The sequence below is a fragment of the Anopheles bellator genome, chromosome 1, assembly GCF_943735745.2.
Source record: "Anopheles bellator chromosome 1, idAnoBellAS_SP24_06.2, whole genome shotgun sequence".
NCBI lineage: Eukaryota > Metazoa > Arthropoda > Insecta > Diptera > Culicidae > Anopheles > Anopheles bellator.
In genome coordinates, this window is record NC_071285.1 from 42,364,716 (window position 1) to 42,383,003 (window position 18,288).

The 18,288-nt window shown below is 49.2% G+C and overlaps 4 protein-coding genes across 4 annotated transcripts; 2 read left to right on the forward strand and 2 right to left on the reverse strand.

The window, feature by feature from the left end:
- Positions 1-86: 86 nt before the first annotated feature.
- On the forward strand, positions 87-5,901 carry LOC131216597 (WD repeat, SAM and U-box domain-containing protein 1-like). The gene is made up of 9 exons (XM_058211170.1): positions 87-408; positions 910-1,024; positions 3,691-3,890; positions 3,959-4,080; positions 4,141-4,230; positions 4,293-4,530; positions 4,593-4,924; positions 5,002-5,199; positions 5,275-5,901. Exons 1-8 carry the CDS (start codon positions 305-307, stop codon positions 5,169-5,171), a joined length of 1,371 nt encoding a protein of 456 aa, XP_058067153.1. The 5' UTR covers positions 87-304; the 3' UTR covers positions 5,172-5,199; positions 5,275-5,901.
- On the reverse strand, positions 957-3,310 carry LOC131216502 (anaphase-promoting complex subunit 5). The gene has a single exon (XM_058211049.1). It carries the CDS (start codon positions 3,308-3,310, stop codon positions 1,064-1,066), a length of 2,247 nt encoding a protein of 748 aa, XP_058067032.1. The 3' UTR covers positions 957-1,063.
- A 5,146-nt stretch (positions 5,902-11,047) lies between the features above and the next one.
- On the forward strand, positions 11,048-13,258 carry LOC131206576 (probable 3-hydroxyisobutyrate dehydrogenase, mitochondrial). Its single transcript, XM_058199179.1, has 3 exons — positions 11,048-11,341; positions 12,216-12,455; positions 12,529-13,258. The coding sequence occupies exons 1-3, from the start codon at positions 11,174-11,176 to the stop codon at positions 13,111-13,113; spliced, it is 993 nt and encodes a 330-aa protein (XP_058055162.1). The 5' UTR covers positions 11,048-11,173; the 3' UTR covers positions 13,114-13,258.
- Positions 13,259-13,331: 73 nt separating this feature from the next.
- On the reverse strand, positions 13,332-14,697 carry LOC131206575 (programmed cell death protein 2). Its single transcript, XM_058199178.1, has 5 exons — positions 14,502-14,697; positions 14,320-14,423; positions 14,174-14,255; positions 13,881-14,111; positions 13,332-13,811 (listed from the first exon to the last, which is right to left on the reverse strand). Exons 1-5 carry the CDS (start codon positions 14,682-14,684, stop codon positions 13,335-13,337), a joined length of 1,077 nt encoding a protein of 358 aa, XP_058055161.1. The 5' UTR covers positions 14,685-14,697; the 3' UTR covers positions 13,332-13,334.
- Between the last annotated feature and the right edge of the window lie 3,591 nt (positions 14,698-18,288).

The following is an 18,288-nucleotide window of genomic DNA, read 5'->3' on the forward strand; positions in this document are numbered from 1 at the left end:
ATCGAGAATCACAAACTGGAAACCAAAACATTAGCCCGATAAATCGGCAGTACTCGCTTGGCTCAGTAGGCGGGCGTTACTAGTTTCCTTCGTCGATTAGTGAAACGCGCAGTTTGGTGTAATAAAGAGGAACATCACCTTGCGAAATCGTAGTGCAGTGATGTGACAGGGGTGTGATAAGATACGACAATCTTTGCGTGATTACGCTTGTCTCGAAGCAAATTTCAGCGCCTTTTGTCTGCAATTCGAATTTGGCAAGAGTAAGCTCGGTTTCTCAAGGACTTTCTACCTAAGAACGAAAACAATGAGTGCCTCAAAAACTAACGTTCTTCAAAAACTAACCGCCAATACGAGCGACGTCACGTCGTTGGACTTCTACGGCAGCTCTTTGCTTTGCTCGGGGTCAAGGTAAGCTCGCACAATCGATGCACGCTGTTTGATGCATATTGTTCTGCTCTTCTACCGCTACCTATGTGTTCGAATGCCTTTTGCTTGCTGTTTAATTATTCAACCGTAACATGTAATCGATAATTCGCAATCCTTTATCACATCATCGCCAGCAAGAGATTCATTAATCCTTCGTTTCGGTTCGATGGCTTTCTTCATTATTGTATCCTTTGGCCATTTCATGATTCTTTCGCAATCGACGTTGGTGCTCCGCTCCCTTAAGCGTTTCCTTCAAGCTCCGCATGTGGATCGAATGTGTTCTTTCTATTGCCCAATAGTGCACACTGTTATCATTTCTAATTTTTATCAGTACCCATTGTCAATCGTTGCTCCTTTATCCTTGATTCCGCAAAACTTAAACTACTCAACACAATACGCTGAATATATAGAGTAAGTAATGATTTATTTCTCTTTCCTTCCAACTCTTATGTTTCTTTTCCATATTTTCCGTATCCTGGGTAGTGACAAAACAGTGCGTGTATGGCGTTGGACACCGGGTAGTGGTTTCCAGGAAGCTTCCTTCTCGCCCCTTCTGGGTCACCGTTATGGCGTCACGAGCGTACGAGTATCACCGAAGGTAGGCACTCTTCGTTAGAGTTCCTGCTCTGCCTTTCCATTACAGAAACACGTTAAGGAACTGCTTTGGGGTTGGATGTTCAACCTCCAGCAACCGATAGCGGCAAGCATAACCATTCCTTTCGTCAACCAGGCCCAGTTCGTGATATGCGAAAGCGAGGTACACGTAAACATCCTTCGCTTTGCTGTAGCATTCAAGCTTTTCAAACAGGCCGATCGCTTGCTCGAGCATTGGTAACATAGTGGTTAGCTGCTGCTGTCGCCAACGACGCGCCTGTTCGCCATCGGCGCCACGTTCGCTTTCCGGAACCCCATTCGCTGCCGCTTCGATTGTGCAGCGAGCAAACAGGAACAGTGTCCGCGCCTTGTCGTATGCCGGTCCATCGGCTAGAATGGTGTCGAGACCTGCCCGTAGCGTTACCAGGGCTCGGTGTGGAACGTGGAAAAATGATAGCAGCAAGTACGCGTAGTGTAACTCCACGACTGCACGCTCGTAGTCCAGATGGTACTGTTCGGCCACCTGCTGCGCTTCGCTCAGGACGTTGAACGCTTTTGTCTGCCCGAGCTGTGCTTGCACGTTGGCCGAAAGGAGGAGTGTACGGACACGGGTTGTAGCACTGATGGTGCGATCTGCCAGCAGCTCCCGGATCAGGTCACGAGCAGCATTGTAGTCCTGCTTAGCGAGTGTTACGTGAGCCAACAGCAACCGGGCCAGCTGGGTGTCGAGTGGGTACAGCTGCAAACATTCGCGCCGAGCCTCTGCCCAGCGTCCACGGTAGATGGCACGCAGCGAGGAAACGTAATGGTCAGCCACGATCCAGTGGTGCGACTGAGGATAACGTGGGAACCGATCCTTTGCGTGCTGTAGAGTGACGATCGCCAGACTGTAGTCGCCCAGGAGCGCTAGCCGTACGACGGTGGCACAAAGCGCTTGACATATGCCATCACCGTTGTACGTTTTATCGAGTGATTTCAGACTTCCGTTTAGCAGCACTTGGGCGCACAGTGATGCCAGCTCATGTTTACCGTACACGGTCCACAGGGCAGTCCGTTCGGCGATCCCGATCGCCACGAGGTCCATCATCGATTTTTGTGCGTTCAGATGATCGTTGATCATCAGCACACTGAATAGCCGCGAAGGAAGCTCGCCGGCCGTACAGGATGTGCGCAGCTGGGCTACGATGCGTAGCGAGGTCGCGTGCAAGAGCTTTGAGTTGAGATTTTTCTCCGGCAAAGGAGGTCGGTGCCCGTCTAGTTGGTATAGCCAAGCGTGCGCCAGGTGCAGGCACGTATGGTCACCGCTTTCCTGTGCCAGCATGATGCACTCTCGCAAACTGGCCAACGCCTGCTTCCGGTGTCCGAATTGGGCATGCAGAATGGCAAGGTTAAGACTCGAGTACTGATAGTCTTTGTTATCCGAGAACGCCAGAGCACCGGCGCCAGATGTACGATCGAAGAAATTGTGTAGTGATTGGAGGGCGTTAAAAAAATCCCTCACACGTACCGCGTTCAAATAGCTCAGAAAGTAAACCCGCGAGTAAAGTGGCCGATCGTGGATGATTTCATTCACGCGTTCCTGTAGTTCGCGCGGCGGCAATGCCCGCACCTCGTTCTCCTCCAGAAGAGACTTTTGCTGGGCGATGAACAGTTCCGATTGTTTGATGGACCACTTGGATGCGAGCGTCCCGTGGTCAGGCGGATCGATCGGCGTGTACTGATTCGCTTTCATAAAACTGTCGCAATCTGAGAGCGACTGCTCACCGAGCAGGCGTAACACACGTACCCCCTTTTCGTAGTACGCTAGGGTGGTCCGGTACAGGGCAATCATCTCCTGGAAGTTCATCTTTTCCAGCATCACAAACACTCGGCGCAGGTAGAGACTCACGATATGGAAACTGTTCGAGTTGTCGATGATCAGCTTGTCGATTTCGTTGTACAAGTCGAATAGAACGTCGATACCGACCGATTTTAGCGTTTTCATCAGCTTCAGGAACTCTTCTAGGTGAACTCGGTGCAAACCGTATACGGGCGATACAAGCAACCCGTGGAGATCCTTGTACGGCATGTCCGGGCATTGGATCAGCTTCAGCAGCAACAAACAGAACCGCTTTCGGTCTCCCGGTCCAAAGTCGGGCGGTTGGTGCGTCGTTTCGACCGCCTTCTTGAGATGCATGTACTCCTGGATCAAAAACACTACGGCCAGTTTGTGGGGCGTCAAAGCATCAAGCTTTTTTATGCACTGGTTTGGCAACCAGAAGCACACGTTTTCCGACTCCTTTTTGCTCATGGTCGTTCGCCGACAGTGTTACGAAGTATAAATTGACCTTTCGGTAATACTAGTTGGTAACATAAACATAGAAAGTCTGCAGAAATACGCACTTGCAAGCCGAAAAGTTGAAGAATTGACCGGTTACGCGAAAGGTGAAAGGTTGGATTTGTTTTGAAGCACAGTTTGACGTTTCTCTTTTGACAGCACGCTGTGCAACACACAAGGGCTAATTTCACGCCTTTCATTGTACCACTGAATATGGCGCAATGTCAAATGAATTAAAAATAACGTTGAATGGACATTCTACGATATAATTACAGGTATCATGTTATCAGATTTCTATTGAAGTGCTACGCCGATGGTTAATGTTTGACTTCGCAAATTTTCACGATTGCCAGGGTGGAGTACTAGCTTCTGCCTCGGTCGATGGAACCGTCATCCTGTGGAATCTGAACAATGGAGAAATATGCAACATCATTACTCAGGAAGGTGGTGAATCCATTCGTGCCTGCATTTTTAGTCCCAACGGAGTGTCGATCGTAAGCTCTGACGATAGTGGTTCGGTATGCATCTGGGGACAGGATAGAAATCTCATCAGGTAAATGAGTTTGCTGTTTTCAAGGTGAACAGTACTCTAAAGTACTTTGGCAATCAACAATTTCATAGACACGTGAAGGTGCACGATGAAGCCGTTCATACCATCGCTTTTTCGAGCGATTCAAACATTTTCCTGACAGCATGCACTTTGGGGAATGTTCGACTGTACGCCGTAGAAAATAATTTCACCAGTGAGTTGATTTCGTAGCCAGCGTACCAGCCGGTGTCACTGATTAATACCTTTTTCAAAGATGAACTTGCTGCAGCCGACTGTTCGATCGATGCGGCGCATGATATGGGAGTGCTTTCGGCGGACTTTTGCAAAATAGTTCACACCGATCGTAGGTTTACCTCAATGTCATTGGCTCAGACGAGAGTTTAAATGTTTTCCTAACAATTGCAGCCACCGATAAACGATCGTTGATCTACACCGTAGCAACGTGTGGCACCGATCATTACATCAAAATTTGGCGCGTTTTCTTCATGCCAAGCAACATTGATCGCAGTCGCGGTTCACGGCTGATACCGACAACGCCTCAGGAACATTTCGCTGGCCAATCGTCCATCTACAGCACGGAGGTCATGAACGCTAGTTGTGCTCAAACGATTTCGGCCCATGGGAGTTCAGTTACATGCGTGCGGTTAGCATGATTCTGTTCCGGGGCGCAAGTTCCGTTAGTGAACCACGTATTTGTTTCTGCAGATTCAACCCGACCGGCACACTGCTATTTTCCACCAGCCTAGACAAAACAATCAAAATCTGGAATCAACAGGGCACGTGCTTGAAAACATTGACGACACATTCACGGTACGTCAACTGTCTGGCGGTAAACAGCAACTCATCGGTGATTGCCTCTGGTTCGAACGATCGGACCGTTATCATCTGGGATCTCACCGGAAATCTAACTCTTGACTCACACATCAGTGACGCTCGCTCACTGTTGTTTTCGATGGCGTCGAAAATGGCCGAAATACCGCTCGAGTTCACCTGCCCCATAACGCACGAGCTAATGAAGGATCCTGTCTATGCCGAAGGTGCCGACCGAAAGGCCATGCCCGGGGTGCAACATTAGCATTCATTATGAAAGCTTTCTAAATGCTCCAACTTTCAGATGGGTTCACGTACGAACGAGCGGCAATAGGGGAATGGTTTTCGCGGGAGAAGACGATCTCGCCGATGACCAACATGGAGCTTTCGACCGACGAGTTGGTGGAAAACGGCAAGCTGAAGCAAAAGATCGAGGACTACATTCATGCACTGGAAGGACCCGAGAGCGTCTAGAGTCCATTCAATGAGCAGGAATTTTTAAGTAACTATAATAATGACTAAAACCATTTTTATGTGTTCGACTAATTTTACTCTTTATTGGTTTGCTTCAATACAGCATTCGGGTCAGTTCTGGTTGCATTGTTCGTTGGTAAGATTAACTAATTCATAGTGCCGTTGTACCCGCCTTGCGCCCGTCACGGCTGCCACGCTGTTGGCGCCTCTGGTAGTGCCGTTGTAGTCTTTTGAGTTGCCTGTTTCCGCGCATTGCCGCTGCCTACCGGGTGATAAAATGTGATAGCGCCGCACTGCAACGCGCCACGTACTTACCTTAACGACTTACCCAAAAAAAGGCTGCAGCTCACGAAACCACGCACACCAACCTGTGACCATTAGAAAATTCCTGTATAAAGCTGCGTGTGCGTGTGATAACGAGCGGTAGCAATCAATCGAACTTACCATATCTTGAATTGTCCTAACCCTTATGTCAGTAGAGGTGTTTTTTAGTTCTGCACTCACCTGCAACAAAATGTAGTAATCGCTTGGAACGAGCAAATGGTGTTTTAATAAGTGCCTGAAAAATGTGTGACTAAGTGGGGTAACCATTTTGTGCAACTTACAGCGCTGCGGGTACGGAACCGATACCGTGCACGTGTACCTCACTGCGTTCGTAGCGTACAAAAGAACACCCAGAGGGGAGGTGTTGAAAAAAAATATAAACCATGATAATGAGCAACTTATGTGAACCCTCGTTATTTCTGCAAATTAATATCACCAGCTTAAGCATACGATGCGAAGTATTCCACACGAGGTAAGCATCATCGTTTCTAATCACTTGTGTCAATGTAACGTGCCACGATCACGTGCTCTTCGGGGCGTTAGCTGCACTTTCTTCGGTGACTATCGAATTGTACATAAAGAGAGCAATTCCATGACAGTGAATTATATCCCTACTGTCGACGGATAGCTCTCTTTATTTTCACATTCGATTGCAATTTCTTTGGAGCGCCGGCTTGGCGGAAACGTGGAACACTCGGAAACACATACACAAGCTCGAGACCTCCGGAAGCCTTGGTCCGAAAACGTGGTTACGTTATGGGTGCTAACTTCTGTGTTAATTCTTTCCATTTCGCTTCCTCCTATGCTTGCAGGTGCTCTGGGAACACACAAAATGGCGTATCAGAAAACGTGTTTCCTCGAATGTTTCAACAATCGCCACCATAAGCCACGATGTGCTGGCTGCTGGAGAGCTACTGGAACCTGCGACCACCGAACGGTGTCGTTGGAGACCTCATCTGTGCTTTAGGGGATACATTACATTTGTTGACACAAACAATCGAACGTAACCAATCGACGGAAAGAGAGAAGGAAAGAGAAGAAAAAACCAGTCTGCACACACGTCATGCACTAACAAAAGCCAGGCTGCACCAAGGAAAGTGCTCTAGTGTTTTCTACAATATTTACAGAAGGAAAGCGAAACAAATCGAACGGGGAAAGAAATTAAGTAACCCTACTGAACCTAAGCACCACATACACTTTAAACACTCATTTGTCTACTGCCCTTAAGTGCCTGCGCCAACGCACGGTCAGCTATCTTGAGATAGGAAAAAACAACGCAAGATGCGCCATCCGGGCGCATGTTACTTCGTCCACGTTTGGGCACCAAATGAGCTGACGTGCCGGTGCGGTAGCTTCCTATAGCCTTCCGGAATGTCCGGTGACACCGCAGCAGAAGTGCCACTTGTGTACCTTGGGCTCCATCATTACCATCATCATCACCACTACCAGTTGGCCAACCGTTGGCCGTGCCGCATCCACCCTTTGCAGCTCCGGTACGAATCTTCCGACGCACCTCGTAGTAGTCGTGGTGCTCCCCGCAGGTTACCGGTGCGATTTCGATTTGGGTTTCGGTTGTCTGGTCGCCCGGAGCAGTTGTGAAAAAAGCAAATATGTGATAATTGATAAGATATCTACACACTTGTTACGGACGTTTACCATACCCTAATGGCCTCGTCCTTTCTTTCTCCTTCTCTCTCTCTCTCTCTCTTGCTTGCTCTAGCTCAGTCTCTCTTTCTCGATTCCAATGATTTCTTATCGCATGACCGTTCTGGCCATCCGATAGCGCACAGGTGCCACAGAGTGTGCGTACCTTAGTGGGTGCCGCGGACGCACATCACTTCGCCTACCAAACAGCGAACCGGCTGCCTACCAACACTATACGAGAGAACAATATGCAAGGAACACAGATCTAAAGCCTCCCCCAGCCTCGGTACTTGTGTTTGCATCCTTTTCTCACATGCGTTCTTTCCCTTTTTGCTTCTCGCGCGCAGCATTTGCAAGGGTTCGAGCTCAAAACTCTTGGATAAACAAGTCCATTACCTCTGTCTGCAGGCCGGGTTTTGTCTCTGAAATTGCAGTATCGTGCTTACATTGGAACACGTGGATTAAATGTAAGGTTACCATCCTTTGGAATCTGTATGAATACCCTTTTAAAAAACAACCTTAGAGCCAGTTATGTAGTTTCAAATGTTTTAATACCGCAGGATGAAAACATTAATTTTGAAATTATTTTTCCTAACGCTTCGTTTCTTTAACGCCATGGGTAGCTCTTTCTTATCCTGCCCAAGGCACAACCATGCAAACAAGATAACGCGCAAACGTTTGCGCGGATTACATTGCGCCGCTATTGCAACATCTTCCGTGAGGGTGAAAGCTTTAGAAAATACTCGCCGTTTGCCTAAAACAGTACTTAGATGAAACCATCATCAAATTGTGAACAAACAATGAAATAGTATTGAGTCGGTTAAAGCAAACGGCATCTTTCGATGATCCGTAGCAACGGAACGATCCTCTATTTTATCTCTCTCTCTTGCGCTCCCTTGCTACGCCTTTTTGGAAGTTTTTCAGAAATGATCATTTCTTTTTGGGACGCGATCGTCTGATCATAATAATGAAGGACGTACGACAGACGAGGGCAGATCGAGTAATGAGTACTGTCGCTCGCCAACGGTGCGATCTACAGCGACTGGCTGTGTATGTAGTCTGTTTGTCTAACATGTTAACACGGTTTGCTTAATGTACGTATAAGCGGCACAGGTGATGTGGGTTTGGGAAACATATATGTACAACCCGCAGGTTACCGTTGTGGATCTTTCCGGTCTTTGCCCGAGTAGCTCCATCCCGTACCCGTACTGTAAGGTCGATACGAATGTGCGCGATACGTCTGCGAAATACTGCAGTGCGCGATAAGTCATGGCTTTATAAGTCCCTTTCTTTTGCCGATGTTGCAGAGGCTCTTCATCTTCTGCCCTGCCCGCGTGGTGTCACGATAAAATCACGTCCAGGGCTTCACTGCGCAACGGTGGGCTCGAGAGCATCGCGCAAGATGAGACACGGCGTGGAGCAATCATCACGCACATGACCGCGCCATTATCACCGTCGAACGATAGGCTGCGGCGTGTTTGCTGTTCTACTTTGCCGTAGCAATCTAATTTCGAGCACACAGGACCGCAACCAACCGCTTCGGACCGATGGTACCGTCATCGGTGGAAAATGTTTCAAATACCCCAACGCCCCAGCGCGTGTGGCACTCTTCCGTTGCGTCAGCAACCACGGGTCGGTTCCGTCGTCGCCCGCTGGCCACCAAGGCTTTTGGCGTCATCACAGGAAAAGTGACAACTTCTTCCCACTATCCGACATGTTCGTGAGGATGTAGCGCCAACAAACCGATCCATCACCGATCGAACGAAAGCAATCAGGTTATGGGGTCGGCCCTTTCGGAAAGGGTCTAATTAGTAGAAGTAGCTTTCACACAACAGAACGGTACTATTTTTACACTTTGTTTGTCTTTGGCGATCACGCGTTGCGTGTATCGAATTTAAATAGTAACGGTACCTGTCGGAGTTTTGCAAAAAGCCATATTTTGGAATTGAAATTGCTTTGTGACTATTTGTGGCTGGTTGTGCAATAACATAAACACAGACAGTGCAGGTTACATTACGTTTTTTCTCGTACTGAGTAACAATTATAAAGTGCAATAAATTTTAAAGCATCCCGTTTTCTAGCAGAAATAGCTGCCTCTCTTGAAGTTAGTCGAACAGCAAGAGTATTGCGACGATCAAGAAGAGTTACTACTTTGCTGGTACCGTTGTTTTAAGTTTTTTACCTCTCTTATTTACGGCGAAACGATGTACAGATAAGATAAGGCAGAAGGCTGTAGAAAGGGGCCTCACTATCAGCCTGTTGGTTGATACAGTAAAGAAATATCACATTGTTGAGGTGAGCTCACATTGTTCACGACAGCGGTTGGTCATAATTATATTGCCCAATGCGACTGTGTGCTGCTGAAAGCGCTCACACCTGCTTGACTTACCTCCATTTAACTATCATTATTACTGTTCACATTATTATTGGTACAGGTCCCGCTTTTATCTAATGTTTGAAGCAAAAATGACAGACCAGGTGATTGCAGAGATTTCCGTTCCAACTGTTTGTCATGATGGCGCCAGAAAGCTCTAGAGGATTGCTCTCGTCATCTTGAATTTGCTGTCTGTCCCGGATGCCAACCAAACAAACAGACCTCTGATGCGACGGGCATACGAAGGATTTTGAATATTCTCACATGTTTTTATAATTTCTTACTAAAGTTGAAAAACATTCGGTTCAGCAAGAAATCGTGTTACGGTAATCAAAGCAAATGATAGATTCATCAAACTAACGCCATCGTAGAAGGCTGCGTGATGTAATAGTACGCTTCTCAACTCTCAACATGCCTCGTCGGCAGTCAGGTTCCAAATCGCCCTCTTCCCGAAAATCCCCAGCTGGGCCACACAAAACGGCTCCCGTTCTCCACAGCAAAAAAGAAAACCCCGAAAACAGAAACCAAAGCCACTAGCCCCGGACAGGGTTTTTTCGCCCAAATGGCAGCAACGGCCGGTGGAGTAGCGATCGGATCCGCCGTGAGCCGTGCTTTGAGTGGCTTTTTCGAACCGAAGGATGAAAAAATTGCGGCCAATGGCAACACTCACAACACTCCTGATGCCGGTCCAAGTGATACGTATTCCGATCAGGCCGATTCTAATGGTTGCCATTGGGAAATCAAGCAGTTCCTAAGTTGCCTCGATGAGAATCAGGACACGAAGTTGTGCGAAGCATTCAAGGAAGCGATGCAGCAATGCAAGCTCAGAAAACCGTTTGAGTCGTCAAGAGTTTGAAAATAATGAAATCGACTTGGTCTACGAGGAGACGATGCAGGAAAACCCTGTTTTAAGTAACGAATTTTGAACGAAAAATTATGCACTGTATCATCTCGTTCAGAGGGACCAGAAATATTTCGAACCATGTCAAGAGCAACGACCAAAATAATTTGAATAATTTGTAATCGTGCGGCAACTAGAATTACAACGACTTTAAAAACATAATTCAAAATATTGTTACAAAATTAAAGAATAAAATATTCCTACGAAACTCACACATAGAGGGCGCGCGAGAATGGAGCCTAGCTTTGCGGATTGCCTACCTTCCGCGCAATGCTGCTAAATATCGCGCGAATCCACTCAAGAAGATCATTTACCGCGGTCTGCGTAAATTGCCTTTAATCAGCGACGAACATGATTGAATTACACTGCTTTGGACGATACAGAGCGCTGGGCTGTGTGTGTTTTATGTTTAATTCAAAACTATGTTGAACTTGCCCCACGTAGTCCGCGGTCTCTGCCTCCGTAACACGCACGATCTCGGGGGGCATGCGAAGCCGCAACAATGTTAAGCCGGTTTCTAACCCCACCGGTTTTGTCGGTATTGGTGTATCGGCCGAAATCGCACACGCGCACGACCGTGTCGGAACCGGCAGTAGTGCGTTGCTATCGGCTCCAAAGCGCCAACTGAGCGGACGGATTCGGGTGGCGCAGTACAGTGCAAATAAACGACCCTGGCGGACTGTTCTCGCGATCGCTCCTGCTCCACCATCCAGTGATCCAGTGCTCAGTGACCCCACAGCAGTAATAAGTCAAAGAAAAATGGCTTTCCGCGTTCTAACCCGTTCCACCGTCGGAAATCAGCAGCAGCAGCAGCTAAAGCTTCTGTCTGACCTGTTGATCCGTTCGTTCAGCAGCGGTCCAAAGAACGTTGGTTTCATTGGGCTCGGTAATATGGGCGGACCGATGGCGAGCAACCTGATGGCCAAGGTAAGATGAGGGACGTGACGATCGTGCTGCCGTCATTCACCAAGAGATCTGTTACGTAAATATTGATCGAAAAAAGCATATGAACTCTTACACTGACCCACGTGCTCCCGTCATATATCCTGCACACACGCCCACAGCTTCGCACACACCCACAAATGGCCATAACCCCTTTCGCCGCCACCCTTAGCTGTGGAACAGCCTTTTATCAGGCGACCGAACGATTATTATCGGTTTGATAAACGTTCGTAACAAACTTTTGACGTACGGAACGCGGTCGGGTTGGTTCGGGTTGCAGGACGTCACACACGCGCCCATTGCTGATCTACCGGTTGGCCCACGTAAACGCAGGACGCATCATCCGATCGGCAACGTTGCTAATGACTGATAACTGATACCCTGCCCTTGTGTGGGTCATCCCCTGGAGGGTGTGTGCCGAAACATGTGTTCAACCTCAGCCGCAGGAATCGCCGGTCCGAAACTGCAGCAGCAGGAAGATGGGGTCGGAGGTGCGAACTATTCTTAGTTCGACCTTGAAAAGCGATAACATTGCTCCGCGCTCACAAGCAAAGCGGCGGCGTCAAGATGAAAGTGAAATTCGATACATAGAACATAGTAAGCGGCGCCTTATGTTGGTGTTGATGTTTCGCGATCAGCAACTGCGCACTTGCCGCACAAATCGTTACCTCTATTAATTGGGCTCTCTAAAGTGGCACAATCTATCATTCCGTCTCGTCAATGTGTCGACGGTGTTTTTTGCTGATACTTTTTTAAAGCTGCAATTACATAAAAATTAGGTTTTTACATAATTGACTGATATTTTGAAAACATATTTATATGTACTTAACAAGATATTACCACTCTTTCCGTTCGATAGGGACACAAATTGCACGTGTTCGATATTTCCGCCGATGCCAAGAGCGCCATGAAGGCGAAAGGTGCCACGCCGTACGATAACGTAGCAGACCTGGCAAAGGCATCCGATTTCGTGGTAACGATGCTGCCGAACAACGATATCGTGGCTAACACATACGACAGCATTATCGGTGGCGGTGGTGCCAACAGCAATACTGTTTTCATCGATTCCAGCACAATCGATCCGAATGTGGCCAAGGCAGTAAGTACCTAATGATTGGGAAACTCATGGTCGCTACTAAAGTACCGGTCCATTTTTGTTGTTGCTCTTGTAGGTTCAGAAGAAGGTAAAAGCAGCTGGTGCCACGTTTGTCGATGCTCCGGTATCGGGTGGCGTTCCTGGAGCCCAGAACGCCACGCTTACCTTCATGGTCGGCGGAAGCACGGAGGAATACAACGCGGTGAAGGATCTGCTCGAGGGTATGGGCAAGAAGATAACGCACTGCGGTGGCTACGGTATGGGCCAGGCGGCCAAGGTCTGCAACAACATGATGCTGGGCATTTCGATGTGCGGCCTGGCCGAGTGCATGAACCTCGCGATCCGTCTCGGTCTCGATGCGAAAGTGTTTGCCGACATCATTAATGCCTCAACTGGTCGTAGCTGGGCCTCGGAGGTGAACAATCCCGTGCCCGGTATCGTACCGACTGCTCCGGCCGGCAAATCGTACGCTGGTGGTTTCGCTACCGGCCTGATCACTAAGGATTTGGGCATTGCGTCGGCCGTAGCCACTACGTCCAACACCCCGATTCCACTAGGTGCGCTCACCCACCAGATCTACCGCACGTTGATGGCCAAGGGCCTTGCCGATAAGGACTTTTCCGTCGTGTATGACTTCCTCAAGAACAACGAGGGCAAGTGAGCGGCTCAGAGTCGGACTGCCATCAGGAGTGTGACATAGGGACCTCTTTAAGACGTCTTCCAGAGAGTGCATTTATAACATCGTAAAATAAACCAGAAACTGCGTGTTTTTTTCCTAATAATTCTATAACAAAGCATGAAATAACTAACTGCAATATTGGCAAAACATTAATATTATTTAAAAGTTAGGCATGGTCACAATTTGTAGCAATTGTACACATTTTATCCCTCTGACTGGTGTGATCCTGCGATACCCGTAGTGTCAAGAACATCTTGCCGGAATAGAAACTCCTCTGCGTAGCCTTCCACACTGCAGCTAGCTTTGCATGTAAAACAAGCGAGTGTACCCCAGTCCAGCTTTTCTTTATCCAAAAAGCTCAACAATTGAGGCATAATTTGGAACTCGAACATCCTGTCTCCGCCACACTGCCCGCATTTCGGAATCTCTTGTAGCTCGATCGGTGAAAGCCACAGCGGTGTTCCGCCTCGCTCGTACCGCAACACTTGTCGTGGAGCATTTGCGGTTCGCTCCTTGAACCTGGCAAACACTTTATCTTCAATCTGGTCCTCCGCATACTTGTCCAACTCGGCTTCCGGGAGGTCGTTTAGCACTCCAACCTTGCCTTCACGTTTCAATCGCTCAAACTCTTCCATCTGGTGTTTCTCGTTCTCCTCTTCCGATAGCTTCAGTTTAGGTTCCTGTTAGGATGAAACAAGAATGATCATTTTGCCTCTTTTAACCGTTGCTGGTTTGGAAAGGTACAGTACGTAGTCATCCGGTTCGGTGACGATCTCCATTTCAGGGAAAACAAAAGTATTGTGCCGCTCCTTGGTGTTTTCAACGACGGTTTCCTCACCACAAGCGGCTTTATGGGCGACCTTCCAATCGTGTCGTTGATGGACAGGGCCACAATAGTTTACCGATTGACAGCGGCCACACCGCTTTGGGCCGTGGCACCCGCAAACGACACACAGCGGCACACCGGACTTGACTGCGGGCTAGAAAAGGTGGAGCAGCATTGATTAATGCAGGGAAATGGAACCGAACCAGTGATGCTTACCGATTCAATCGTTTCATCGGGAGGATCGTAGTTGTAAAATTCGTTCCGTCGCGGTAGCTGACTTCGATATACTTTCATGTTGCTAAAATGAACACAATTCTTGAGCTAGAACGGGCAACCCTTCTATGTAAACCAAACCCACCTACCGACCACTCGCGCTCAAAGAAGAATCGCAGGATTCATCCGTACATATGAAAATGTACAAGGTTCTGTGGAAGCAGTTTTCATTGTCCTCGATCGGTGCGTAAATCTGATGACGGAAAGGTTTTAAAAACAGTGTTTAACGTGTTGGCAAAAGTTTACATGAATAAACGACGGCATAACGTACCTGGCAGAGAAACGACAGCGGTTTGCTGCAACGCTCGCACAGCAAATCTCCCGGTGACGGCAGGTTCTTCAGGTCCAACCACGCCGGTTTACCTCCCAATTTGCTGGGAAAAAATTTATTCGTCAACAACCACGGTTCGCAGGTTTCTAGAAACCCCAAATCAATCGACGAAGTCTGATCCATGATTCCGAATCTTCCGAAGCGTTGCCGGTTCCGAGCGAACATAAACAGCACGTGCGTTTTGACAGCTCAACTGACAACCGCACTCACGTTGCGTCCGGCATGCTACACGGAAATCGATTCTACAACTGCGAAATATGCTTAATCTTGATCAAAAAATGTTGATTGTGGCCTCACAATGAAGCAGATTTTTTTTGAAGTCCAAAAGCAGCATCCTCTAGCCGACTCGGCATTCTGCAGTCCGGTTTTTGCACCGAAACCAAATCAACATTCGGAGGAAGGAAACGTTTGCCTGTTGGCGTTGTTTCGTGACATCACTGAGGTTCTAAAATTGTACCTAAAATCTTTACCATCTGAAAATGCACAAACGGAAGGGCCCAGAACAACGGAAAAGCTAAATAAAATACATAATTCCGGATAAATTGATTAGCGAAAATGCCACAGTTGATCGGAAGGGGTTCTCTCGCAAGTATGACATCATCAGCAGCGGTACCCGTCGCGAAACGGGTCAACCTTTTCTCGCGCACTTCGGCCAGGCCTCGCAATGTCAAATGTGCCCAGCATGCGGGCGACGCGCAAGAGCAGCACAGCTAGCTAGCCAGCGGTGGCAGCACCGGGCACCGGAATCCACTGTGGCCCATTGTGAGCCGGACGGCTTCGACGGCAGCTCGCACACCGCACAACGTCGTCGAACGTACGGACGCACGGAACGGATCGCTATCGGGTGTCGTTGTGGTGTCAGATTTTTCTCGTTTTCGTACGCACCTCCCCGAGAAGTGTGTGCCCACAGGAAACAATGGACCGTAAACAATCGGTGGTGCTGCAGTTGCGTTTATCAGTGCGAAGTCAAATGGTGGTGTAAAACTTTCGCACCGAAGCGAAAAAAACGGGCCACCTCGGAAGGGAAAAAGAAGGAACCGAGTTTGCTGCTGCAGTCGCCTCTCAGCGGGTGCGGCGGTGTGTGGTTGTGTGGTGCTTCCGTGACGATTTTCGCTCTCCCTCTGGCTCCTTCGTTTCGCTTCGCTCCTCTTGCCCACACGCCGGACACTCAGCAGTGTGCACGCTGGTCTTCCTTCCCCGGCAAAGACGTCTGAACCAGCTGGCTGTGTGTGGTGCGTGCACACGCAAGTCCCAATAAGCTCCCGTGCGGTGGAAAGCACTGTGTATGTGTGCGTTCGTGTGCCGTGCGTGCGTGCACTTGAGAGCTTGTATGTGTGCGTGTTGTAGTCACTCAATCCAGTAGCCGTTGGCAGCCAGCGGTGGCAGAGCCGTAGTAGCCACTCAGTTGAAGCAGCAGCCCGTGGTAGTGTAGTGGCACAGCAGCAGCAGCAGCACAGAGGAGCACGGCCTGTCCCCAAAGAAAGGACAAAGAAAGTGGCGTGTGTGGATGTGCGTGTGCGCGCGTGTGCTGTCGTTTCATCTCCGTGTTTCGATCGGGTTTTGCAAAGCAGAACCAGTCGGCCGTTCCATCATCACACAAACCGAGAGCGCAGCGCTACGAAAATCCACTGTTTCGGCGGCGGCAGCCACACCACGGCCTGCTATGATTTGCCGATGTTCGAGGTAATTGTCACTCTCAGATCTACATTAAATCCGTTGCGATTGGTGTTTGACCAGATTTTCAGACCAGTGGATGTTGCTCGCCGAACTAAGGGAAGGCAGTCGACGATGGGGACCTGGTGGGGATGGAAAAGTACTCAACGTTAATCCGAGGCGAAGGTTGTGTGCGTTCACAGCAGAGAGCACACACCGAACCCGCCGGACGGTAGACAGCTCGTCAGTTTCACGTTTAAATAATGGAATATATGATAGACGGTAGGAGGGGGAGGGCTTGTTGCTGAAGGGAACGATCGAACGACGGAAGGGTGGTCGCGGTGCGGGAGTAGAGCAGCGCGCTCATATGAGAGGATCGAAAACGGAATGAATAGCGGGTGGAGAGCGATTAACCACAGCCGATGCGAAGAAGCGATGGGTTGGCCGGGCGAGCGGAGCGGGTGTGGTGTCCCCAGTAGCTGCTGCTGCTGCTGCCATTGTATATGCGCACGTATGTAGGTGTGTGTTAGAGAAGTGTCGGAAGGTGCGTACCTTCACACCACCACACTGCACTCTCGTTGTTCACCTTCCCGGTCCTGTACGGGAATCGAAATTTATTCCATTGTGACTCCGTTGGACAGGAAGCGACCCCCAAATCCTTTAAGGTGGGGTGGGGGGCATGAAGCAACAGCGCGAAACAGTTCCGGCGAGGGGTTGGTGACGCTCAGTAGCATTAGGAGCACCACCGCTAATCGTTTCGAGGAAAATCCTCGAAAAGAGGCCTACTTTGAATACAGAAATGAGTCGAGTGAGGAGTACGTTTTCTCGTTTGTCTCGCTTCTTCGCCCATGCCGTTGCGCGCACGAATGAAAGAGAGAGAGAGAGAAGATACACGGACCGGATTGTGGCTCGCCAGCGTCGTCGCGGTTCGCGCTGATGCTGAGTGGTTGAGAGTGTATGTGTGCGTCGCCCATTCGCGCATGTAGGTGAACTCGCTGGTGTTCGGGGTGTTTCTTTCTTTTGCTCTTCTTCTTTGTCGCGGCTCCCCTCCGCGAACGCGACTAGTTTGCCGTGGAAACGTGTTTGGTGCCTGTGTTTGTGCACATATGGCCGGTGTAGATGGGTTGCGTTTGGTGAGATGTGTAGCGGCGAACACTCCGCCAGCAGCCAATTCTGCCCCCGAGCGATAGAGACCGGAGTAGGAAACGCGGACGGCGACGACTTTGTAGCGACGCGAACCATTGGCACCCGCGCCTCCCTACAACGACACGCTCGCCCATCGCTCGCCGGTGACAGTTTGTGCTCACTTGACGACGCAAAGTAAGGGATGAAACAGAAAAGAAATGGGTAAGGGCTGGTGAGGGCGAGGGGGTTGGTGCGGTCGCCTGTGTGTGCGTGCCCCCTAGAGCCTCTTGCGAAAGATGTGGCCGTGCCCCGCACACATTGTTTCATCCGGTAGCAACATAGTTGACTGCTGCGATTGACAAAAAGGAGTTTAACATGGTAATCAAACTGTGCGTCTGTGTATGTGTGTACGTTTGTTGCTTGTATAACCTTTTCGAGGACGCGTTTGGAGAGAAGGGGACGTCTTTGGACCCCGTCTTTCCTGTGCCATCGTACGAGGCACAGATCTGTCGAAGGAAGTGAACTTTCTCGAATCCTGTCAAATCTTTCTGCAAGGTGTGCAGCACGATTCGCCTATCGCATATGCTGTGTAAGGGCAGTCGCAAGGGGATCGTTTCGAGATGTGCTCCAGATCGAGGATCCTTTTCGTGTAGGGCGGTGGTGGGTGGCGATGCGATCCAATGATCTGATGATCAAGTGGTTATGACGTGTGGAACACGATGCTGGACGGCGGGTCGAGAAGCTGAAAATGTAAATTTATCTCATCAAAGAAGAAGATTCGCTGGCGAAGTGTGCGAGAGAGAGAGAGCCGCCCAACCATGTATTGGTGTGATGTTGCTATGCCCCACTGTGCCGCGAGAGCAGCGCGCAGCGGTCAATGATTGGGCTGTGTGCGGTGGGTGGGTGGGGGGTGCTGCGATTCCGGTTGCGAAAGCGAACATGAAATTGA